The 26083-nt window shown below is 39.9% G+C and overlaps 1 protein-coding gene across 1 annotated transcript; it reads right to left on the reverse strand.

The window, feature by feature from the left end:
* Positions 1–1059: 1059 nt before the first annotated feature.
* On the reverse strand, positions 1060–25828 carry TTLL12 (tubulin tyrosine ligase like 12). The gene is made up of 14 exons (XM_039341332.1): positions 24796–25828; positions 20446–20618; positions 18347–18545; positions 16250–16409; positions 14942–15075; positions 13044–13120; positions 11969–12085; positions 11670–11864; positions 10569–10680; positions 6905–7056; positions 6728–6809; positions 6001–6069; positions 4737–4875; positions 1060–1743 (listed from the first exon to the last, which is right to left on the reverse strand). The coding sequence occupies exons 1-14, from the start codon at positions 24913–24915 to the stop codon at positions 1592–1594; spliced, it is 1881 nt and encodes a 626-aa protein (XP_039197266.1). The 5' UTR covers positions 24916–25828; the 3' UTR covers positions 1060–1591.
* Positions 25829–26083: the final 255 nt, after the last annotated feature.

The raw sequence follows: 26083 nt of genomic DNA on the forward strand, positions 1-26083 counted from the left end.
TGTTAAACATGTCATAGGATATAAGCTCTTCCAAGTAAAGCTGCCTTTTGCAATTGACTGATGATTTTGCTGATCTGTTCAAGTGGTGCTTCAGATGTTTTGGGTTGCACCCAGGGCACTTAGACATAGTCCTCAACTAATGGCCATAATTGAGTCTGGAATTACAATTGTAAGTCATGCCAATCCTTAACGCATGACCATGCTTGATTTTATTTTTTTGCAGCAGTTGTTTAGTAACATGGTGATTGTTAAATGAATACCGCTCTCTAAGAAAATGTCATCATGAGAGAGGTCATGAAAGCACTGACTATTTCTACAAGGAATTCTCCTTATGGGGCAACAGTATGCAAACAAAAGTCATGAGTTTTCTAAGGAGATGTAAACAATTCATCTGGTTTATCAAGACCACAAAATACAGAAGATTCCATTTTAAGGATCTGAGCTTTATGCTATATGATTCAAGTGGTAACATCCAATCCAGGTTGTTTCAAACACCTAGGAAAGTTAAATAGCAAGTCTCTATTTAGTAAAGGAACCCAATATAGGTCAGCTGTCATGAACTGTTTGAAGCCAAGATGTTGGCACAGCTCCTATACGATAAATTAAACAGGATCTAAATCATCTTCTTAGGAAGTGGTAAAATGTGTGTCCTGGACAGAAGACAGAATTCTACATTCAGGTTCTTTTGGAAAGAAAAAAAAAGATCCTAAAATAATTCAGAGTTTGAAGAATTTGTGCTTTACCAATTGTAAAACAGACCAAGCACGATCACAGGCCTTTTTTTACTTCCTCAGAGTGGTCCTGAAACAACTGTAAAGAACATGAGAAGAACTGGCTCTCAATGGCATTAATTAAAAGATGATGGGTAGATTTAATGCATATATTTAATATTTCAAAATGAAAAAAAGAATTGGTTTTGGTAGCTGAGCCATGATTTGAATCTTTCATGCTAATGGAAACATCTCAAAGAAACATCTATGGTGCAATGAACCCTCTCCGACTTTTCCTGGTGCATATTTATCTTGAGATTCAAATGTTGGATGTTACCTCAAAGTCAAATTATTAATAATTTGCTGATAATTGTTTATTAAAAAAATAATGAAATATCATGGATCATATGAGCCAGCTGAATCTTTTGAAATGGTAAGTTTCATATCATTATTTAAGCAAAGCATCTTAAAGGAAGTAGGTGGGAACATAATTCTGTTGGATAAAATAATTACTTCAAATGCAGTATATCAAGAAAGTAAAGCAAGCTTAAAAATGCTGTACAGGTATACTTCCACAGAAAAATTAAAAACATGATAATTATAGCCAAAAATGAAACTGATTTGCAAGTAAAGCTTAGTGATTTTCAATATATATGTAAAAGCATACTTTGTTAAAGCAAGCTGTAACAAATTGAGCAGACCGATGCGAATATTTTCCAAAGCAAATTACTTCTTGCATGTAAATTATGCATATATTCTATATGACCTAAGGGACATTTTGTTCTGACAGATGCTATAGGAAAAAAAAATGCACTAAACAGCTCACAGAACTGAAATATACCATTCTGAAATACACATTAGCCAAATTATGCTATGTGGACCTAAACAATAGATGTCACGTGGCAGTTGTTGGGCTCATCCAAAAACAGGGTACAGAAAACATCGTTGAAGAATGATGGATGATATTTGCATGCTCTGTCACAGTCAGGGTTGAAATTCACCTCTAGAATCTGGGGCTGCATACGTTGCTTCCCTAGAAGACAGATAAGTACAAAAATACCAGGTGAACTGTTAAAAAAAAGCAAAAGGAAGCAGAAACTGGACCTAATCGGAAGTGGCCTAATCGCCAGAAGATGGAGCCTTCCTCTGAAATTCACTGAGGGAGAAGGCCCCCAATCAATTTTCCTCCAGGCCCGCCTCTTGTCTCAGCGCTGCAGAAAGAAGCCTTTCCCCTCCATTTCACCTTTCCTGGAACAGGAAATGCCTATCTCTAAATTGCATTGTTGTTATTAGCTGCAAAATCGTGTCCGACCCATCGTGACCCCGTGGACAACATTCGTCCAGGCCTTCCTGTCCTCTACCATCTTCTGGAGTCCATTTAAGTTCACACCTACTGCTTCAGTGATTCCATCCAGCCATCTCATTCTCTGTCGTCCCCTTCTTCTCTTGCCCTCAATCTTTCCCAGCATTAGGCTCTTCTCCAGTGAGTCCTTCCTTCTCATTAGGTGGCCAAAGTATTTGAGTTTCAACTTCAGGATCTGGCCTTCTAAAGAGCAGTCAGGGTTGATCTCCTCTAGGACTGACCAGTAAATTGCATTAGCCCTAATATTTAATACCCACACTGGCTACTTCTCTGATTCATGTTACAGGTAGTCCTCGACTTACAACAGTTCGTTTAGTGACTGTTCAGAGCTACAATGTGACTTATGATCATGTTGACAAACTTCAAACGCTTGGCGACGGCTTCATATTTGTGACCGTTGCTGTGTCCTAAGGTCACGTGATCATCTGTTGCGACTTTCTAACAAACAAAGTCAATCTGGAGAAGCCAGATTCACTTAACAACCAGGTTAATAACTTATCAACTAGAGTGATTCACTTAACAAGTGTGGCAAGAAAGGTCGTAAAGTGGGATAAAACTCACTCAACAAATGTCTCACTTGACAGCAGAAATTTTGGGCTCAATTTTGGTCGTAAGTCAAGGACTTACCTGTGTAGGAAGGATGAGATAGCTAAGAAGTAGGAATTTCTCCTGACATCTTAGAAAATAGCTGCTAGAAGTGCTTTAAGCTTGAAGCAACCCAGGCTCAGACCTGAAGCACTTCTCCATCCACAGTGCCAGTCAGCTGGGGTGCTTATACTTTTTATGCCTAGGAGAAAGGATGGGGGGCCAGGCAGTTCCTACAGTTCCTTTCCAAGCTGTTCATTGCAAAGGTCAATGAAAACACTTTTCACGTACAATCTTTTACAACAACAACGACAATAATAATAATAAAGTTGGAAGGGACCTTGGAGGTCATCTAGTCCAATGGTATAGGAAACCCTATACCATTTCAGACAAATGGTTGTCCAGTCTCTTCTTAAAAACTTCCAGTGTTGGAGTATTCACCGTTTCTGGAGGCAGGTTGCTCCACTGGTTAATTGTTCTAACTGTCAGGAAGTTTCTCCTTAGTTCTAGGTTGCTTCTCTCCTTGCTTAGTTTCCATCCGCTGCTTCTTGTCCTGCCTTCAGGCGCTTTGGAGAATAGCTTGACTCCCTCTTCTTTGTGGCAGCCCCTGAGATATTGGAAGGCTGCTATCCTGTCCCCCCTCATCTTTCTCTTCATTAAACTAGACATACCCAATTCCAGCAACCGTTCCTTGTATGTGTTAGCCTCCGGTCCCCTAATCATCTTTGTTGCTCTTCTCTGTACTCTTTCTAGAGTCTCAACATCTTTTTTACATCGTGGTGACCAAAACTGGATGCAGTATTCCAGGTGTGGCCTTATCAAGGCACTGTAAAGTGGTATTAATAAAGATATATTAAACCTTTAGCTCAGTTTAAAGAAATTCTATTCCAAAATGTCATACTTTATGAACAAAAATTAATATCATGGCTGGGATTCGCCAAGATCTAAGCCATTTTGTTTGCAATACAATGCCATCCCCCTAAAACCCTTAAAACCAGCTTTTTGGCGAATAAGGCAAAAAACCAAACAAACCACAAGACAAGGCCACCAAATCCCATAAAAAAAAGAATCAAAGGATTTTGTCCCTCCCCCTCATCTGCTGCAACAATACAGGTAGTCCTTAAGACCACAATTGAGCCCAAAATTTATGTTGTTAAGTGAGACATCTGTTAAGTGAGTTTTGCCCCATTTTACGACCTTTCTTGCCACAGTTAAGTGAATCATGGCAGTTGATAAGTTAGTCGCCTGGTTGTTAAGAGAATCTGGCTTCCTGATTGACTTTGCTTGTCAGAAGGTCACAAAAGGGGATCCCATGACCCCGGGACAAATATGATAAATATGAACCAGTTGCCAAACATCTGAATTTTGATCACCTGATCATGGGGATGCAGCAAAGGTCATAACTGTGAATAACGGTCATAAGTCACATTTTTCAGTGCCATTGTAATTTGAATGATCACTAAATGAACTGTTGTAAGTGGAGGACTATCTGTACTATACCACCTACTAATAACAGAGATAAAACTACCTCCCAGTTGCTTGGATTACATTCCTGCTTTATTTTTGTTTGAGACTTTGTTGACTTTCAGAATAGTTCCCAAACTGTCTGTGGGTAAAATGAACATATGAACAAATGATTGCAGGATTTGGGAATGGTCAGTCTAGAGAAAAGAAGGACTGGGGGGTGGGGGGGACATGATAGCAGTATTCCAGTATTTGAGAGGCTGCCACAACGAGGAAGGGGTCAATTTATTTTCCAAAGCACCAGAAGGCAGGACAAGAAACAACGGATGGAAACTAATCAAGGAGAGAAGCAACCTGGAATTAAGGAGAAACTTCCTAACAGTGAGGACAATTAACCAGTGGAAAAGCTTGCCTTCAGACGTTGTGGGTGCTTCATCACTCGAGATTTTTAAGAAGAGTCAGGGCAACCACTTATCTGAAATGATATAGGAACTCCTGCTTGAGCAGGGGGCTGGATTAGAAGACCTCCAAGGTCCCTTCCAGCTCTGTTTTGATTGATTGATGGATGGATGGATGGATGGATGGATTGAAATGAAACAGGCACTAAGACTCACCATTACCAGATGATTCCCATTTCAGCATCAGGTCAATGGCATAGATAGCTCGTGAAGACGGATAATCACAGATGCCAAGGGGTGCCGGTTTGGCACAAGCTGCTCGGAATAACTCAACGAATGCCTTAAAGATGTCTTCCTAAGGACAACAAGAAATGCAGAGGTTGATGCACCTGAGCACTTATTTTTAAAAACTAAGAATGGTTAAAACATGACTTGAGATAGGATGGGTATCTCTCGACTGCACTATCCCTTAAACCAGTGGTTTACTTCTAAAATCCTCCATTGCAGAATGAAAACACCACCTGTGCTCCTAACTCTTTGGCTTTTGTGCTGCTTATAGTCTCTTGATAATGTTTTCAGGCTCTTTGTCATATCATTCATCTCCACATGAAAGATGAGAAAGGGATAACAATCTGTGGGCTTGATTATTTTGGTAAGCTTTTCAGTCACAGCTTTGATCTTTGCTAGTGCGTTAACAACATATCTCCCTTGATTGATTGTCTGGTTTATAAATTGCTATTTCCTTTCCTCTGAGAAGTGAGTCTCCTATCACCAAGACACAACATGTTTTTCTTGGGGAAAACTGGGCTATTTTTCTTCCTGTCACTGGAACCCTTGATGACATCCCTTTTTCAGATGTCTGCTTTCGTCCAGGGGAGGATATGAAATCAACTGCTTAGCTCCAGTGGGGCTGGACTGGATTAGACAGCAGGGTCATTTTTCTTGATATTTTTTTTCTATGAGTGACATGTCATCTATCTAACTAACTAAAGGACTTTTTTGGCAGTTTTTTTTTCCCTTGCTGTGTTCAGTTTGGATACAGTCATACAGACTTCTTCCTTTAGTTGGGAGTTTATCATTTTGTTGGGTGAATCTTGTGGCAAGACTTTGCTCTAGACACAAAAAAAAAAAAAAAACAACCACTCTATTTTTTTCCCCAAGACTATGTTTTTCTTCTTGTAGTTTCAAGGTATGGTATTATTTTTAGCCCTTTTTCTAACTTTGTAGCCTTGGGATCCTTCTCCTTGTATGCAGGATTTGATTTTTTTTTTATTTTTTTCAATATTGTATCACTTGGGTCCCTTTTTAAAAAATTGGTCTTTTGCTCCCTCCTGTGGTTAAAGTTGAAATAATAATTAAAAGTTAATTTTTGCTTATTGTTTACTACTTTTTAAAATTTTAAGTTTTTTTAAAAAATATTTTTTATTCAAATTAGATTTTAAGTGGTTTATAACAGCAAATAGAAGCAAGAGCGACTTACTTCAACAGTTTTCCAAGAATATTCTGAGTACTGCTTCTCAAAAAGTGGAATAAATTCATCATAATGGATCTGCAAATTAAAAAAAAAAGAAACATTTGATTATATATTTTCTCCTTTGCTTTTATTTTAACCTTCTACAGTAGAATTTCTTCTTTCCCTACTGGTTGTTCTATAAAAATCTGAGAGACATAGGAATAATAGCCAACATTTCAAGCAATGAGTTTCATGGTGGATTTTGAAATGCTTACCCAATGTATTAATTTTAATCAGCTTGTCTGAAGATTAAGGAAAAGAAACTCAGCTTGGTCAATCAACCTTCTTTTCATCATAACATTTGACTGGCTCATTACAGACTAGCTGTACTGTGCTTCAAACAATTTTTTCTTGGGACATATATTAAAACTTGTTTACCATACTGATTAACTCAACATCAATCCATATTGTTCTGTTATGAGAAACAATACAAACTATAATTCCTGGAATGATATTTTTTAAAGCTTTGGTAGGCATTTTACATGTTTGTATCTTCAAAAAATAAAAGCAGCACTATGGATACTTCTAGGCAATCATTTAAGTTTAGAAGTGTTTATCTTCAAAAGGGCTACCCATAAGCAACCCTGGCTGATGCAGTCCTACGGCCTCACCTTCACCCTAACATGGATCCTGCTATACCAATGTAATCACAATTCCAAAGTAACATCTCATTTTTCTGTTATCATTTACTCACTTGCTTTAAAGATATCCCAGGAACATAATTCATAACAGTAAAATGCTTCTCATAATCGTCTAAATCATCAAGTGAAAATGGCCTTAAAGGGGGGGGGGAATAGACAGGGACACAAAGTTAGTTTATGAAATTCAGAAATTCCACAAGCTTAATATCCCTGTAGAAGATGATGATTACCTATTTGAGAATCGGAGCCAAAACACATCGTAAACATACAGTTTGAGTGGATTAACTGATCTCAGCAGCACGATATATCGGACATCAAATTTAACCAGTCCCACATCTTCAAGATGAAACAAAACCGGATTTTCAATATATTTAGACACTACCTAAAAGAGCAGAAATTATTTTAAAAAGATAGAAATCAATTTTGCTTAGAACACAGCCAGTCTTGGGCACGCAAGATAGCTTGTAATTCTGAACCAACTCTTCAAAACAAAATAGCTACTACAGATTCTAAAGAAATTTAAGAAATTTAAAATCTGTAAGATGTGCCATTTTGATAGATGAGAAACTCTCTAAATAGGTAAATTGTGTCAATTTCCCAGATTAATTAAAAAAACCCAGAATTTGGAAACAAAGAGAAAAATGAATGGCATCTACATAATATATGTAGAATGTGAGTTACAACCATTCATTTAGTGACCGTTCAAAGTTTCATACATATGTCCATTGCAGCATCTTCTTGGCCACGTAATCAAAATTCAAATGTTTTTATTTAGGATTGTGACAGTGTCCCAGGGTCATGTGACCACCTTTTATGATCTTCTGACAAGTAAAGTCAATGGGGAAGCCAGATTGCCTTAACCACTGTGTTACTAACTTAACTGCAGTGATTCATTTAACAACTGTGGCAAGAAAGGTTATAAAGTGGGGCAAAACTCACTTAACTGTTTTGCTTAGCAACAAAGTTTTTTGGTTCAACTGTGGCCATAAGTCAAGGGCTACCTGTACCTTGATTTATGTAATCTTTAACTGGGTGTAATGATGTACCTTAGGGCAAAACCTTTTCAACCAAGATACCTCAGATGGGCTAAGTTACAGGATGCACCCAAAATCCGGGACCCATGACTCCTGTGGAATTTTGCAAATTTTATAAAACATATGATAATGTAAGCATTATCAGTGTATGACATGATACAAAATGTCATATCTGCCCTTTTGGTTCTTTAGTAACCTTGAATCCAGGGGTGGGCAGTACGGCAATAGAAGTGATGGCTATAAAAAAAAATAATACCTTGCTTGCTCTAGGAAGGGCAGGGAGTGAAAGCCTGTATATTTTCCCCTGTTGAGGGGAAAAAAAGACAAAACAGTGATCCTGTTAGTGTACTGGAAAATTTCAAGAATCTTGTTTGAATTCCTAAACCTTATATTCAGACTGGTTCTGGAGTTAACTTTAGTTGTGGGAGCTAGAGGATTTCAATCTCCACGCCCTGGATGCTGGTTGTGGGAAGGCTCAGTTCATAATCTCCCTGATAATCCTGCGCTTATACTAAAAATGGCCTGATTCACACAGGTAGACAATTGCTAAAAAATTCCTTTCCTTTACAGCAGATGTTCGATCCAGCTCCAGATCGATTATGGTCAGGTACGACCACTGGCCACTCCTTCCAAATGGTGGGCAGGCCATCCCAGACACCTGCAGGGGAGTTTCCCAGAGAATTGACCAGCAGTTCTTCTAAGCACCTTAAATCAAGAAATGGCTAGGGCATTTGATATGACATCTCCCAAATGGCCCCAGGAAAGTAAATGCATTTTAGGTTAATTCAGAATCTCTGGGAGATGAAGCAGCAGAAGAGACACCTGGAGTGTCAATGGAGGAAGATGAAACATGAATGAGTTCATGTGAAAGTGCCTCTTGGCAGCAAATACTCTTACTTTTCCACTGTTGATATATCAGTGAATTGCCATCTACTGACCTTGTTTTAGGTTGTCAGTTCCCTGTTCTTAGAAAATGACTGGTGGGAAAAGCCTTGTTTGCATCACAGTTTCCTTACAGAATTGCTAATGTCATTGTAACCTTAATTGATGGGCGGAATCTATGTAGTTTGGGGAATATCTTGCTCCTTTTGGCCTGTGAAATCAGTTGATATGAAGAGGGTATTCTCTAGTTCTCTCTCTGCCACACAGAGGCTTCATTCATGTCCTTCCTGGCTCCTTCAGGACTAAATGAAGGAACAAATCTTTCTGAGCTTTGACTATTAAGAAAAAGAAAGCACAAAAGTTACAGCTTGTATTTTTGTTTTCAAATCGAGCTTCTGTATAGCTAATTCTAAACTGTTAAGATTCTTACTTGCTTTTTTCTGGTCCTTCAATGATAGAGGAGGTTTGTGTCAGACACAAGAAATCAGGAACCAGGGTTGTTCAAATAAGTATAAGTTTATTCTATGTTATCTCTCTACAAAAATCTGAACAATTAATGGTCAAGTCAAAACGGTGCTACATAAGAATCAATGGAATTCAAGGAGGGCTGGACAAGGAGGGCTGGACTTAGATCTCTTGTGGGCGTGAAGGGACAACAAATGGATGACGCGCTTCACCCTTCCTTGGGCTTAGTCTGGTCATCTCCTACATCTTGTGTCTTTTGAGGTTGTGGTCCAGCCTGTGCTTGTTTACATAGTAATGTTAACCTTATTATCAGAGTGCAAATCCACTCTCGGAAGAGGGTGCAGGAGGGGACACCAATTATAGCATCTCCTCAAAGCATATTACAAACATCCTTTCCAGTCGTCAGATGGAAGTAGATGCCTCGTTGATAACTTTTGTAAGGCTTTAGATGGTGGGGAGTGGGGGAGTGTACCTTTCCTGGTCTTTTAGGGGCTCCTCCTACAAACTATGGCCTCCTCTTGGATCTCCCAAAGGATGGCAGGTGGAGGCAACATGCTTCTGAATAGACGGTCCCAGTCAGTGGAGAAGGAAACGTCCATTTGATAGGTTCTTACTTATAGGTTCCCTCAAGACTTGGTTATCTTCCCCTTATTTACCATCTCTATGAAAGTGCTGGGGAAAGTCATTCATAGATCTGGGGTGAGACACTGATAATAATTGTATATCTCCATTCTGAATAACCAGAAATGCTATAGAAGGCCTGAATCCTGTTATGGCGTTCAGGCTGAACCTGAACTCAAGCAAGATGGTGTAGTTGTTTGCTTCTTCTAGCTACAATCCCCAGTGGTGTTTCCCTCATTTTTTTGTGGGAAATAGGTCTAAGAAATGAACTTATTTTTCAGGGAGAATTTTAAATCTATAAACATGTATCTACAGTATATGTGCCGTTTTACAATCTTTTTTTGCCACAGTTGTTAAGCAAATCCGGGTTCTCCCATTGACTTTGCTTGTTGGAAGCTGGCTGGGAAAGTTACAAATTGTGATCGCATGACCCTGAGATGCTGCAACCATCATAAACAGCTGCCTAGTGACCGACATTTAATCACATGACCATGGAGATGTTGCAACTGTTGTTAAGTGTGAAAACTAATCCTAAGTTACTTTTTTCAGTGCCATTGTAACTTCAAATGGTCACTAAAGCAATGGCTGTAAGTTGAGGACTTCAGTAATTTATGCTTAATGATGTATTTTGGAAGAAAGTGAGTGCACTGAAAATTCTTTAGAGAAGAATGTAAGGAATGAAAAACTGCCAGACCAAAATTCCCTTATTGTCCTGAAATCAGAAAGATGTGGCTTATACTATGAAGAAAGCATAATGCTTCAAACACTGTGAGGCTGCAGCAAGTCCAAGCAGCTCCAAAAGAAAAGAGTGAAAGAAAGAGAAAACTTGATTTGCTTCAGACTTTTTCAGTAAAATAGTAACCGTTTTTTGAAAAGCGTCTTTCGCTCTGACCTTAGGGAGGCTCTCTCTGTGTCTGATGATGTTGTTAAGACTTTTGGTGATGTGAGTGTCCAGACCTCTAGCCAGATTCCATGGTTTGCAGATCCAATGATTGTCTTTTCCTCTAGATTAGGATCCACAGAAGAAACGGCATTGTGTTTAATGTTTGACGGTAAGCGTCTTTTCCTTAGATCAACTTTTATCATGGTGTCACAAGTTTAAAGTTTGTTTTACTTAATTCCAATCCTTTGATTCAGAAACCCAAATTATTCCTGTAGAGCTACATGCAGAAAATCAGCATGGCACATTGATTTAAGTGTTGGGCCATAACTGGGGAGACAGGATCAAATCCATCCTCAGCCATGGATCTCACAAGGTCACTTTGAATTAGTTAGTCACTCTCTAGGTCCAATTTACCATATGGGAAACTGGAAGGGGGAAAGCTCTCTTGAGCCCCTGAATGAAAGACAAAGTATAAATCTAAATACATATGTACATAGAAACATACATACATACATACAAACACATACATATAAATGCATTCTTTCAGTTTCTAACAAGTAATTACAAGTTCCCATTATGAGAACAGAATTAAGTTTGACAATAAGCAAAGCTATTGTTAACCGCTTACTTAGTGCAGCATAATATAATTTTATATAGTGCTTATGCAGCATGTGGAAATTTTCAGCATAAAGACTTCTAAGTAGAACTGGGAATGATGGTTCCCATAAGAACTGAATAAAGGGGCGTCATTCAATTGGACAACTATCGTTAACTATGAGAAGAGGATCAGGATGGGACTAGCCAAGACTGAGTTATAAAGTAGTTATGAATAAAAATATATTGTACACATTATATATATATACGTATACGTGTGTAAGTATGTAAAATATATCTATATCTAATTTTCTGTCCCTTTCTCCATGTTATAAAACTGGAGAACTTCAGAGCTTTCACACAGAATGAGGCTTTATCCCACTTCCCATCTCTAGGAAAAATGAGTATTCCTGGAGGTGTCATAAGGACTTCTTTTATCTCTCTCCATCTGACATCTACAAAGTAAGAATGGACGCTAATATGAGGGAAGATGAAAATGCATTAGCTGCCCTATACCTGTTCTCACGTTGCTGAAAGAAACTGATGAACTGTGGCAATTCGGTACAAAGATTGAAAGTGTGAGGTAGCCATTTTGGCCCCTCTGAATTTCCAACTCTTCTTGAAATTGAGGCCAGGCAGTCCTTCACAGTCAAGAGATTTTCACACGGAAACTGATTCACCATCACATGAGGTTTGTCTTCACTTAGTTTTCTGAAAAAGCAGGAAGGCATTTAGCACAGGGGATCCCTTAGTCAAATATACAGGTACTGAATAGGTAAAAATAACTGTTACTTGCAGGGAAATAGCTGTGTAACCTGTAATCTTTGAAGTGGGTGAAGATGTAGAGAATATCAGCTTCTTGTTCCAAGTCCGTAAACTCAAAACGGGGGTGATTCAGGTTCTGACGCACCTGCTGGAGATCGGTGTAAACTCTAACAGAAAGATCGGGGAAATGAACAGAGATTATGCGATTCAGAAGTTGTTACACACTTGACATTCCTGAGAAATATTTCTATTCTACTGTGGAGAATAATTTGTATATGTCAACCCTTCTGAGTTGCTGTTTGGGCCATGTAATATTAGCAGTTGGGCAGATATACGGGGGTGGGGGGTGGGGGGGAAATCAATAATTTATTTCAGGCTATTTAAGTTAATATCAACACTTCACAATGGGCTTGAAAACTGATTGGAAGACAGCACAAATCGCCAAAGATTCATGCAACAGTATCACCTTTCATGCTTGCTTGTTTACTTTTCACATTTTTGAACTACTCATCTCCCTCAAACAAGGATTCCGGGAAATATGTAATAAAATGTTAATGGGATGAATGCAATGGGATGAAGATGGTTCTATAGGTAGCCTGACCCCATGCCACATAGGGTTCCGTAGGTGACAACCAACACCTTGAATGGGACCCAGAAGGAAATTGGCACCTTTGCAGAGCAGAGATGTTACCTGCGTCATTCTTTGGGTGTCTAAAATTGCACATGCAGTCACATTTTGCACCAGCTGAAACTTTCAGATACTTTTCAAGGGCAGCCCATGTACAGCTTGTTGCAACAGTCCAAACAGGAATTAACCAAAGCATGAGTGACTAAGTAGAGAAACTTCCTATCCAGGAAAAGGCATAACTGGCACACAACACAAAGCTGAACAAAGGCCCTAGCTGCCACCTGTTTTTCAAGCAGGAACTGTGAGACCAGGAGAACACCCAGGTTACGCACCTGGTCTGTCTGAGTTAGTGCAACCCCATCCAAGACAAAAGATGATAAATTCCTGGTTACAGAGGGGTTTTCATTCTTTGAAAATCTGCTTTTTTAAAAAAACAAAACAAAAACCACAGCAGTTAGATACTTATCTAGAAAGCAAAAACATTTGGAAATACGTACTTGAAGATTTTATTCTTCTCATAAATGGGAAGCTTTATTGAAGTTGGCAGTTTTTCTTTGTTTTCAGTTAATATAGCCTAAAATACATACACAAAGAACCCCATCAGTTTTAATTTCATGTTATCTTTTACAAGCAAACACTTCTGAACTTCAGCATGAACCATCTGTTCGCTTGGTAGCCTATTGGGCAAAACAGTGATGTGGGCAGAAAAGCAGCTGACTACAATTAAGCTACCCAACAAATAACCCAGGCTTTGATTTAAAAAATATCATCCATGTCTGCACTACCTTTACCATGCTTGTTAAGAAGAATTTTCAATCCCATATCATCCAGAATTGCACAGGATTTATGCCCAGGGAAGTAGGTCTATCCCCTCATCTAGATCATATATGAAGATGTTGAAGACTATGGGACCCAATACAGGTAGCCCTCAACTTACAACCACAATTGAGCCCAAAATTTATGCTGCTATTAAGTGAGTTTTGTCCCATTTTACTACATTTCTTGCCAGAGTTGTTAACTGAATCATTACAGCTGTTAAATTTTGAACTCTGAGATACCCTTCTGCATTCTTCCCTCCATGTAGATGTAGTTCCATTAAGGACTATATGCTGAGTGTGGTTAGTCAGCCAACTGTGAATCCATCTAGTGGTGGTACTGTCTATCCCAGGGGTTCTCAATCTTGGCAACTTTAAGATTTGTGGACTTCAACTCCCAGAATTTCTCAGCCAGCAAAGCAAAGCTGGCTGAGGAATTCTGAAAATTGAAGTCCACAAGTCTTAAAGTTGCCAAGGTTGAGAATCCCTGGTCTATCCCACATAGTTTTATTTTATCAAGAAGCAGGCAGTGGTTTATTATATCACAAGTCTAAGTATAGTATGTTCACAATATTTTCCTAATGCATAAATTTAGTCATTTTATCAAAGAAATAAATAAGGTTTGGCATATGTTTTTAACAAACCCTTGCCGTCTTCTAGTAATCACCTTGTTCATTTCTAGGTGTTCACAGATTAGTAACTGTATCACTGTCCCTGGGAAAGGATTTATTCTATAAATTTATAATTACTGCACTCCTGTAGAGAGTTTACTTTGATCTCCCTGGCCTTCCTTGGCCCAGCTTGATTGCTGTTGCTATGAGGAGAAAATTCACAAATTTCTCCTGGTGGCTGCAAGGGAGCATTACAACCTCAAGGACTCCCTGACTCTCCCTCATTTCCTTCTTTCCTTCCTTCCTTCCTTCCTTCCTTCCTTCCTTCCTTCCTTCCTTCCTCCCTCCCTCCCTCCCTCCCTCCCTCCCTCCCTCCCTCGTATCTCTACTGCTCCTGCACTGACAGGTTCCCTCTGATCTTCATTGTCCAAAGGACATTTCATAATTTCCTCAGAACAATGTTGTTTGGTTTGGGAGTTACAGTAATCAAACGAGCTCTAGTAAGCCAGCTCATTAAAGCAGCTGCATCTTTCTCTCCTAGAATTTTTGTGGAAGTCTGAAAAAAGATATGGTTCCTTTGAAGCAATGCTGGTATCAAATTTACAATTCCTTCCTGAATCATTTTTTTAAATCATCCACAATCCTATTCAATATATGTATGAATATGTATGTTTGTGTATGTGTGTGTGTGTGCACACACACACACACAAATATTATTGTGCCTTCAAGTCATTGTTGATTCATGACAGCTAGTTTCGGTAGTTTTCTTTCACTAGATTTTCAAAATAGTTTGCTACTACCTCCTTTCTTTGTTAATTAAAAGAACAGAACGTGTGAAACCACAAAAAAAAAAGTCTGTATCTTAACCTCCAGATGAAAATTCACCAAGAGCTTCCTAGAATGAAGCTATGGTAGATCTATAGCTAAATTAGATGGATTTTTAACTATCTTTTTTTTTTAAAATTATACCTGATAGTGATCATCTGAGGGTTCAGTGATGAAACAGCTGACATTGAGCAGCTCACTGGATCTCCATGGCAGCAGCCGACATTTTCTAATTAAACAATCAGTTTCCCCATAGGCGTAATCCCGGGTTACTTCTTCTGCAAAGAAAAGAATTGAAAGAATTCAAAACTCTGCAGTGAATGCTAGAAATAGACAAAAGAGCAGATTTCTGGGATTCTTCCCCCAAATCTGGCTGATGCAATAGGCATCTATTTGAGGTGTATGAATGTAAAAATTTGTTATGAGTACCAGAACTGAACTGAACTCATAATCCTTTGTTGCCAAAATGCATTCCTGGTGATGCATTCTGCATTTCAACAATACAATTATTGGGATTCAAGTAAAGGAGAAGTTGATATGTTGCTATTGCCCCTTTTGAACAACGACTTAAAATCACTCTAGATCTACCAGCAGAGTAAAATTTTATCACCCGTATCTTGGTTTAGTGGGGGATATTCTTTTCCATGCAGTTAAGAGTTGGAATTAAATGTTGCAGCTGCTAGGATAAGCAACTAGCAGTTCTCCACTTTGGGGAGGTATGGGAAACAGAAACATTGCTTTTTTTTTTTAACTGAAATTTTTATAAACATTTTACAATAAAATCCCTCCCCACCTCTCTCCCTCCCCCCTCCCACTAACCCCCCCTTCCCAGAGCTGAATACAGAGCTAAAAACAACAAAAAACATAAAAAATTAAATAAACATCAAACAATTGTACATAAATCCTAAAAAGTTATTAAACCCCTTTAACTCCATTACAATAAAATCAACAAATCTAAACATAACAACTTTATATAATAAGTTATTCAAAAGCTAAATAATACTTTCTAATCCCATATTTGTTCTGAACAAAATTTACCCATCTTTTCCATACAGAGTTATATCTCTCTTGTAAAGAAACATTGCTTTTTTGTAGCCTCACTAGCCCTCTGGAACGGCCTCCCACTACAGCTTGGTTTAGCTTGACTTTAGCTACCTTCTGGAAGCAGGTGAATGTGAGCTGTTCTAGAGTATGTTTGGATTTGATGCCAGGGTTTTGTGGGGTTTTTTTTGAGTTTTGTATGTTTTTAAGAACAGTATGTGGTGCTGGATTGGGACTACAAACACTTATATACAGATACAATTTCAATGACGAAAGCAGTGCTTTGAAGGAAGGCCATAAAATGCACCCCCTGTCCAGTTTTCAAAGAATCAACGTTGAATTTACAAGCAGTTGATATGACTGAACATTTATCCTACTCCAAAAGCAGAATGGGAACACAGACATACTTACCACCATTCTCAAGGTCTCTTAAGGGCCAGAGAATAGTATAAGCAATTTGTTGTGGCATGTAAAACAAAGGTGCTGTTGCAAAAGTGGGCTCGTCTGAATGCTGGATACGGGATCCAAACTCATCCATAATGTACCAAACTGGGACTTTCTCCTCAGCTGTCTGTATATATATATGAAGCAAAAATGCATCAATAAGAAGCTATCTTAATATACCATGGCAATACAATATACTTCTATTACACTGAATTTTTTTACATGTTTCCCTTCCTATTCACCTCAACAATTTTTAAAATTACAGTCAAGTCTCAAGATAAATGTAATTTCTGATGAATTCATGAACAAGTACTTTTCTTGGCAAGAATATGGAAAAAAATTGTTACTGCCTTTTTTTAAGGATGTTTTGGCTTTCCAATGTAGTTTTGAGATCCCTTGAAGGTTTCCCATTCATACCTGACCTTGTTTAGTTTTCAAGTTCAGACAGGTTGCCCAAGTCTACCTGTTGAGATTACTCTTTGTATCCTTGTAAATAGAACTTCCAGTTGAACAAATGAAGGCACTGTGTTGCTAAATTTCTCTTCCTACCTATCCTAAACAAATAAATGTCAAGTCTTTTCTTGATTGCCTCCAGCAAAACAAGCTGTCCCATTGGTTAACTGCTCTGTCAAGAGATTTCTCCTAAATTCCAAGTAGGATCTCAAATGAGTTTCCACCCACTGCTTCTTGTCCTACAAACAGATGCTTGGGAAAATAAGTCAAGTGTTATCTCTGGGATTGCCTCTCAAGTACAAGAAAAGAGCTATCGTGTCACCTCTAATTCTTCTCTTCCTTGTGCTAGACATACCTACTTCTCTTAATCATTCATCTTACGGTTTAGCCTCCAGAGCCCTTATCATCTTTGTTGCTCTTCTCTCCATGCTTTTTAAGTCTCAGCATCTTCTTTGTATCGTGGTGACGGAATAGAAAACAGTATTCCAAGTCTGGTGTAGTTTAGACCTGTACTATCACTTTTTGTGATCTTGATGCTATCCTACTATTGATGCATTCTGGGATTGCACTGGCTTTTTTTTTTTTTTGGCAACTGAAGCACACTACTGGCTCATACTTAAGTACAAATGGACAGCCAACACACTTTCTCCTATATTTTGAGAAATATTTAATACCTAGCTCTAAATCAGCGGTTCTCAACCTGTGGGTCGCGACCCCATTTGGGGTCGAACGACCATTTCACGGGGGTCGCCAAACAACGCAGTCCGCCACTTTTTCCCCTTTTCCTTAGCTGTGCTACTCTCTTTTATTCTATTGGCTTTTGAAAGCCAATAGAATAGACTCCCTTGAATAGAGTGTAATTCTATTGGCTTTCAAAAGCCAATAGGAATTGTCCAGGCTGTTTCTGCCCTGCTGAGCCCGCCAAAAGTCCCATTCTGCAAACGGTGCTGCAAGTTGTCTACAGCGAAGGCGAGCTGTCTGGAAGCTTCCACCCCTCCCTGCTGAGCAATTACTAAAAATGTAAGTAAAAGGGCCAGGGGTAGGAGGTGGGAGGCCGGCGGGCGCAGGGAGGGTTGCTGGCGCGCGTGGGGCCCAGCGGGTGCCTTACTTCCCTTGGGCTGGGCCAGCTGGTGGTCACCCTGCGCCGTCGCTGCCCCTTGCCAGCTACGCCTCGGCCGGCGCAGGGGGCGGCACCACGCCTACGCGGTGCTCCCGGGCAGGGAAAGTCCTCGACTTACGACCGGTTGGGTAGTCCTCGACTTACAACTGGTTGGGTAGTCCTCGACTTACGACCGGTTGGGGTCGCGGCATTAAAAAAATTGAGAACCACTGCTCTAAATAAAGCTGTAATGCTTTGTTAGGTTTGTATTCTTTATATTGGGTTGGAAAGCTACAATATTCATTACTGGTTATGCTGCAGATCCAATTCTACTGTAGGACAAGAAGTTGGGAAAGGCAGACCTAAAATCCTGAAACTGAAAGTTATATTCTGCAGATATCTCTTCACAGGAGATGAACTATCCCTGTTCAGGACACTTTCCTAAGATAGTTGACTTACAACTTCAAAGCTAGAGATCTTTAACAACTTCAGTCATTCTCTTATGACCATACCCCACATGACAGCTGATAGGTCTGGTTGTATCTCCACATTTCTTCTAAGACTTGATTGACCACTGCCTCATCGGGAACCTCTCCATGGAAGTCTATTCCCATCAAGTTGGCCATTCTGTGAAGCAGGCCAGGAACCTCCATAAGCTGTTGGCGGGCATGTTCCACACGGTACGTCCAGGCATGATCGATAAGAAAAACGCTTGGAAGACAAAGATAAAGACGTGTTAAGCATAAGCTCATAGAACAAAAACTTCTGCTGGGATGTAAATCCAAAAGCAAAGCAAAAGATTAGGAAGTTTATTTTCACTTCTTTTCCACTTCAGAGTACAGGTAGTCCTCGATTTATGACCACAATTTCTGTCGCTAAGTGAGACAGGTGTTAAGTGAGTTTTGCCCCATTTTACGATCTTTCTTGCCACAGTTGTTACGTGAATCACTGCAGTTGTTGAATTAGACTGTTAAGTGAATCGGGCTTCCCCATTGACTTTTGTGTGAAGGTCACACAAGGTGATCACGTGAAGCCAGGACCCTGCAACCGTCATAGGAACCAGGTGCCAAGTATCTGAACTTTGATCACGTGACCATGGGGATGTTGCAATGGTTGTAAGTGTGAAAAACAATCATAAGTCATTGTTTTCAGTGTTAACTTTGGCCACTCCATGAACTGTTGTAAGCCGAGGACTACCTGTATCCCCATATTCCTTAGATATAATTTTATTAAAGTTACCATAATATACTATAAAATACAAATGTAACAAAAATAATAGGGAAATGAGGGAGGGAAAAGACAGGGAAAAAAGAACTGTGGGGTAAGAGAAAAAGAAGAAAAAAAAGCATTAACTTGCAACTTTCTTCAGTGCAGTAGAATAAAAATACAGCCTCAACTTTTTACTTTTCACATATTTAATATACTAGCCATTTTTATAATAACAAACATATCTCATCCATAAATCCCCAAATCAGAATTTCAATTTATTCCTATTGGAGTATAAAAGCATTTTCCAGTAGAATCAGTTTCAAGAAGAAAAATACTTCCTATATTTGACTCACTGCAAGAATATGGTCCTTTCTATCCATTTCCACTGGAAAATTTACCATAGCTGATGTAAACTTTCCAAACTCTCTGTTTCTCTGTCCTCCTTCTTTTTCATTGTAGATATTATAAATTATGATCTGTTGCTTCCATTCATTTGGCTTTCAACCACCACTAGTCAAAAGGACTCTTACCACACAAAACGCAGCCCTTGAGATGCTACCTTCTTTCAAATTCCTTCTCTGAAAACTTTGACATAACAACTATTTTGCTACTAAACCTATGTACCATAACTGAAATAACCCTGTTCCTGCTGACTCGCTTCCTTTTTTCTTTCATTATGAACAATCCCTCTTAGGTTGCCTTTTTATATATTTATTTAAATATTTAAAATAATTACTAATTCGCCTACAATTCAGAGCACCTTGTTGCAAGTTATAATAAAAAAAAAATCAAATAAAGCGAAGTAAATAAATTACAAAAATGCAGTAAAAATAAATATATTAGAACCAATCTGATCTCTCCAAGAAAAGAGTATAGGGATCATTAGGCACAATGACAGAGAAGATCCTCTCCCACATGACACATCCTGGATCTCCCACAACTGTGGAAAGTGAGGCACCTGCCTAATCCCCCAATCTTAACACAGTGGGAGAAAAGCTCTCTTAACCAATAACTGGCATTAAACCATTAAAAGCCTTGAGCATCAGTGTTAAAATACTGAGGTTTAACTACAAACAAAATATTCTGTTGCAAGATAACATTCAAAAACATATATGCAAAATGTGTGACATCTGAATGCACTCAGCTTGCACGTGACCTTCCCAGCACTCATGCTGCTAAAAGTTTGCAGCAAAATGGCAAAATGTGTGTGATATTCAAGGGGGCATATTTTTTTCATTGTGGTCACAAAGACACACATAGTGAGGTGAGGTTAAGAATTAGAACTAATTTGCCCCTGGCCCTTTCTTTCCCCCATTACACTGGGAAACTAGCTAGAATCATGATCCTGCAAATACTTTGTAAATATCACAAAATTTAAAAATGTTTTCAAGCAAAAACTCACCTGTCACAATTTGATGCCTGAAGACCATTTTCATTTGTGACTATCACTTTGTAGCAAAGTTCATTGCCAAGATTGGATTTCCTTTTCGGTTCCTCCTCTGTTTCTTCCTTATCTCTTTCTTCATTTGCTTCCTCCACCTGCATTATCCCAAAGTATTCACCTGCATCGAAGACCTAGAATCATAACCAAAAAAATTGACAATTGAAGAGCAAACAGCACAAATTGATATAGCACTTGTTAAATGTCCTTTTAAGTGAAAGCATTAGAGCAGGTAGGAGCACCAACCAAACACGGATAATCTTGGAAAAGTTAAGCAATATCTGATCTAGCTAGTACTGCAGGGGGAATATCATTAGGAAGTACCAGGGTGCGAAATACAAGTGGATATTAAAATATCTTCTTAGAAGAAGACAATGGCAAACCACATCTACCTTGCTGTTAAGGAGCTTGGTGGCATATATTTTTAAAACAGTAACAATAACAGAAACTACTTAGTAGTAACCAGAATATGGGAACCACTGCTTGTAGCCAAAGATCACAATCTCCCATCACTCATTTTGAAGCAACTCAATTTTCATAGCAAGATTAATCAAGAACATAATACACGCCGAAACACAAATATAGTAAGAAAGAGGTGGGTACCATCACTCTTTTTGGCATCTGACCTCAACATCCACTTCTGAGCACAGTCAGCAAACAGGAGCAAACAACCAGACAGGAAGTGAGGAAGAGGGAGCAGAAGAAGATAGAAGATGGGAGAAGGAAAAAGAAGGAGAAGGAAAAAAACAGGAGGACCAGTAGCGGCTGCTATGAGCATACAACCAGTGAATGAGCAGGTGAGTAAGCAGGGAAAACCTGGCAGCAGCGGACGAATCCAGAGAAGCGGTGGGCGCAACTGGCAACAAGCAGCAGGGCAATATTTTATTTTTCTGGAAACAGTATCATCAGACAAAAGGGGGTTGCATTCTGCATTAGCAAAAGTAGCTAAATGTGTTGAGCAGGGGTCTTCAAACCTGGCCCTTTTATGACTTATGGACTTCAACTCCCAGAATTCCTCAGCCAGCATGCTATAAAAGGGCCAAGTTTGAAGATCCCTGGTGTTGAGAATCACAGAGTATACAGCCATTGCATAATATCTATCCAGATTCAAAGCAAGTCATTCAACATCATCATACTACAAATCTACGCCCCCCACTTTAGACTCAAATGATTAAGAAATTGAACCTTTTTACAGCGAGCTTCAATGTGCTCTCAAGCAAATATCAAAACAGGATCTTTTGTAAAGTGTGGGCGATTTCAGTGCAAAAGTGGGCCAAGGAGACATCGCAAGAATAGTAGGCAAGTTTGGACTTGGTGGATGGAATGAAGCTAGCAGTCGTCTATGCAAGTTTGCCAGGAAAATCATCTCAGCATAATGAACACGTGACCTATGCAACACAAATAACTTTTATACACATGGACAGCACCAAACGGACAGCACAGAAATTTTATGCCAGCAATGCTGAAACGGTTCAGTTGCATCTGTTAAGACACCTCCTGGGGCTGATTGTGGCTCAGACCATCATTTATTAGTGGCTAAACTTAAGCTTAAACTGTGCAAGGTGAAAAAAAATAATATTCCGCCCAAAATTCAATGTGAACAACATCTAACCTATGTGTGCTATAGAAATTAAGAATAAGTCTGAACTACTGAATTTAGAAGGGAAAGACCCAAATGAACAGTGGTGAAAGATCCAAGATAACTTCATGGAAATTGCTGGAAAGTATGTGTCATGCCAAAAACCAAACAGAACAAACAAGTGGCTCTCTGATGACACCATCAAAATAGCTGATCAGTGAAAGGCAGCCAAAGGTAATAAGGATAAAGTTAAAAAGCTGAATGCAATTTTCCAATGTGAAGCCAGGAAAGACAATAATAGGCAGAGGGAGGAACAGTGTCAACATCTGGAAGAAACTGATAGGAAGGGACATACTAAGGTCATGTTTGCCGTAGTGACAATGATGAGATCCAGCTTTTCAGCTCAGCAAGGAAATGTTAAAGACCACAAGAGGAATGCATTAAGTGATCAGCAGAAGATCAAGAACAGGTGGAAAGAATACTGTACACAAAAGGACTCTAGTTTGACTTACCATCAAGATGGTAAAGATGACAGCCCAATTAACAAAGAACCAAATATCTTGAAAGAAGGAATAGAATGGGCCATGAAGAAATTGCTGAACTGGAAAACCACAGGTATTAATGGAATATATATGGAATTACTAAGACCTGTGCCAGTTAACATTATCACTGCCCTATGTCCAGAGATATGCGCTACATGCCAATGGCCTCAGGATTGGAAAAGATTTGTTTTTATCCCATTAGTAAAGAAAGGGAATGACAAAGACTGCTCCAATTTATTGCACGATGCATTGATTTCTCTTGCAAGCAAGATTCTGTTAAAAATCATTAAACAGAGGCTATGGAATATCATTGATCAAGAGTTAGCCGATGTACAAACTGGCTTTAGAAAGGGGTGCGACATTTGAGATCAATTGCCAGTATTAGATGGATTATCGATAAGGCTTGTGACTATCAAAAGGATCTTTATGTGTGCTTTATTGATTACAGAAAAGCTTTTGACTGTGAGGAAAACAATAAGCTATGGGCAGCTTTGCATGATCCTGGTGTCCCAATTCACCTGATCAGACTCACCCAGTCACCATACCCTGATCAGAAAGCAAAAGTGACACAGATTGGGTCAGAATCAGTAAAGAAGTTAGATAGGGATGTATTTGATCAGCTGTTTCGTTCAATCTGTATGCTGAGGTGGTCATGCGGAAATTAGATCTGGAAATGCCTGATATTGGAGTAAGATTGGGAGAAGAACCATAAATAATTTGAGTATGCATATGATACTATTGTAGATGATACTATTGGCTGAAAATAAGAAAGACCTGAAAAAAATGATCTGGAAAATCGAGGATGAAGGTGGAAAAGTAGGATTGAGCCTTGACATCAGGAAAAAAGATAATGATAACAGCTGCAAATGGACATGAGACATTTAAAATCAACAAGGAGGAAATTGAATTAGTTCAAGAATTTATGTTCCTTGGATCCAAAATAGTTCACAGTGGCAGTTCTACTTCTGAAATCAAATTTAGGATAACCTTAGGCTGCTTTGCAATGGTTAACATAAATAAGATCTGGAAAAGTAGGGATATTGATTGAAATATAAAAAGCAGGCTAGTTAGAGCAATAGTCTTCCCTATAATGATGTATGGGTGTGAGAGTTGGACACTACAAATGGCTGATCGAAGAATTGATGCCTTTGAACTGTGATGTTGGCATAAATTACTGTGTATGCCATGGACAGCCACAGTAACTAACAGAGAGGTGTTAAATTGTATAAAACTGGACACATCACTAGAAGCTAAAAACATAAGACTGCGTCTGATTTTACTTTCCCCAGGTCATGTGTGCAAATTCATTGGAGAAGGAATGATGTTAGGAATGGTTAGTGGACAAAAAAAGGGGCAAGCAAAGAACACACCTTCTTGTATCCAAACCTGATACCAAGTTGAACATAAAAGAATAAAAAAAAACCTCTGCTTGACAGGGTAGCCTAGAGAGCACTTGCCCATAAAGTCAACAAGACACAATTAAATGGTTAAAACAACAACAAATTCTTGAACTAATTCAATTGGTTCAGTAGCGAATTTTTTTTTTTAATCTCCGAATCACTATTTTTCCTTGAGCCACCTGTTGTTGCCCAAGAAACTATCCACCTGAGGAGGTAAGCAGCCTCAGCCACTAAGGCAGCATTTCTCATCCATTGCGCCCCAAAGGTTGGAGACTTTGGAGAGTGCAGGCCAGTCCAAGCACCCGGGTTTCTTTTTATGAGAATTACTAAAACCTCCACATTACTTAAGTTCCCTGAGAAGAGAAGAAAGAGCGGGAAGCGCAGCCAACGTTATTAAGAGACGGAAGCTTCCCCAAAAGACTACTGCAGTGTTTCCCAAACTTGACAATTTTAAGGCATGTGGACTTCAACTCCCAGAATTCCACAGCCAGCAATGCTGGCTGTGGAATTCTGGGAGTTGAAGTCCACATGCCTTAAAATTGTCAAGTTTGGGAAACACTGGACTACTGGAAGCTACTCGGGCACTGCAGCTTTTTTTTCTCTGCCCTCAACTTCCAAAGCGACGGCAGCGCAAGACCCTTGGCGCCGAACTCCTCTCCTCGCCCCCGTCGGATACGCGGACCCAGCGCGCCTTTTGCGTCGCTTTCATCGGAGGAACGCGGCGGGCCTCCGAGATTTCAGAGGCCCCCTCAGCCCCGCCGGTTCTTCGCCTCCCTGACTGGCAACCCACCTCGTTTTCCAGCTTTCGCCACAGGCTGGGCCAGTAGTACGGGGGCACCGCGGAGGCGCTGAGCGCGGGCCCGTGCAAAGCCACGAAGGCCAGATACGCGTCATTCTCGCCCGCCGCCATGCCGCCGCTCGGTCTCCTCGCCAGCCTCCTCTTCCGTCTTAAATGGGAAGCCCGGGCTTGGCCGGGAGGCGGTGTGATTGCGGATGCAGCTGCGTCGCGAAGTTCATTTGGTGCCTCTCCCGGCAGCCCTTTTCGGAGAGCTGCGGCGCTTCCGGACTCCTTGGCGGCCTCTGTCTCTCCAATACGCCCCTTTCTTTGCAGGCCGAGGCGGCTGGTTTCTGCGGTCCTCGATGCGAAGCCCCCTCACCGCCCCCGTTGGATCTCCGCTTCGCCTTGTGCGGGCCCTGCGGCAGCTTCTTTAGCGGCGACGGGTGCCGAATGGGGCTTTGGCCGAATCTCTTCCGAGCAGCTGGGAGGAAATTCAGGGACGAAGCTGCTTTAAGGGATTGTGGAGCAAAGCGAGGATGGTCGCAGATCGGGGCCCAAGAGCTCAAGGTGGTGGCCGTGGTGGAGCGCTTGAAGTTTTAAGTGTACCGCGCATAAAAACAGGCGAAGCTGCTGCTGTCTTAACTTGGTTGACAGCCAAGTGTTGAAATTGAATCCGAAGGCCTACATGCTTTCCGTCAGGGTTTAACTTACAAATGTGGGTAGCGGTGTGTGTTGTGATTCGGTGAAGATTTCAAACCAGAAAATTAGTAATTAATGCAAGTTGCACATTTGCATTTGTTTTTTGCAAGTTCGGAGTCTGAATAAATATAGGTGAGCAACCTTAGAAGTCTTAATAAAGATATCCTTTTCTGACCTTCTGTGTCACTCCATTGAAAGGAAGTTCCAAAGGCAGCATCGTGGCCTCCTGCCAGGCTTGGAGTTCAAAATCATTAAGGCCTAGTTCTGTTTATTTAATGAAAAAAAAGGACTAGAGTGACATGATAGCAGTCTTCCAATATCTCAGGGGTTGCCACAAAGAAGAGGGAGTCAACCTAGTTTCCAAAGCACCTAAGACAGTGGTTCTCAACCTTTTTAATGCCGTGATCCCGAACCGGTCATAAGTTGAGGACTACTCAACCGGTCATACGTCGAGGACTACTCAACTGGTGCAGCACCGTTTGCAGAATGGGACTTTTGGCGGGCTCAGCAGGGCAGAGACAGCCTGGGTAATTCCTATTGGCTTTTGAAAGCCAATAGAATTAGACTCTATTCAAGAGAGTCTATTCTATTGGCTTTCAAA

Source organism: Crotalus tigris, unplaced genomic scaffold, assembly GCF_016545835.1.
Source record: "Crotalus tigris isolate CLP2741 ecotype Arizona unplaced genomic scaffold, ASM1654583v1 scf7180000017764.6130737, whole genome shotgun sequence".
Classification (NCBI taxonomy): Eukaryota; Metazoa; Chordata; class Lepidosauria; order Squamata; family Viperidae; genus Crotalus; species Crotalus tigris.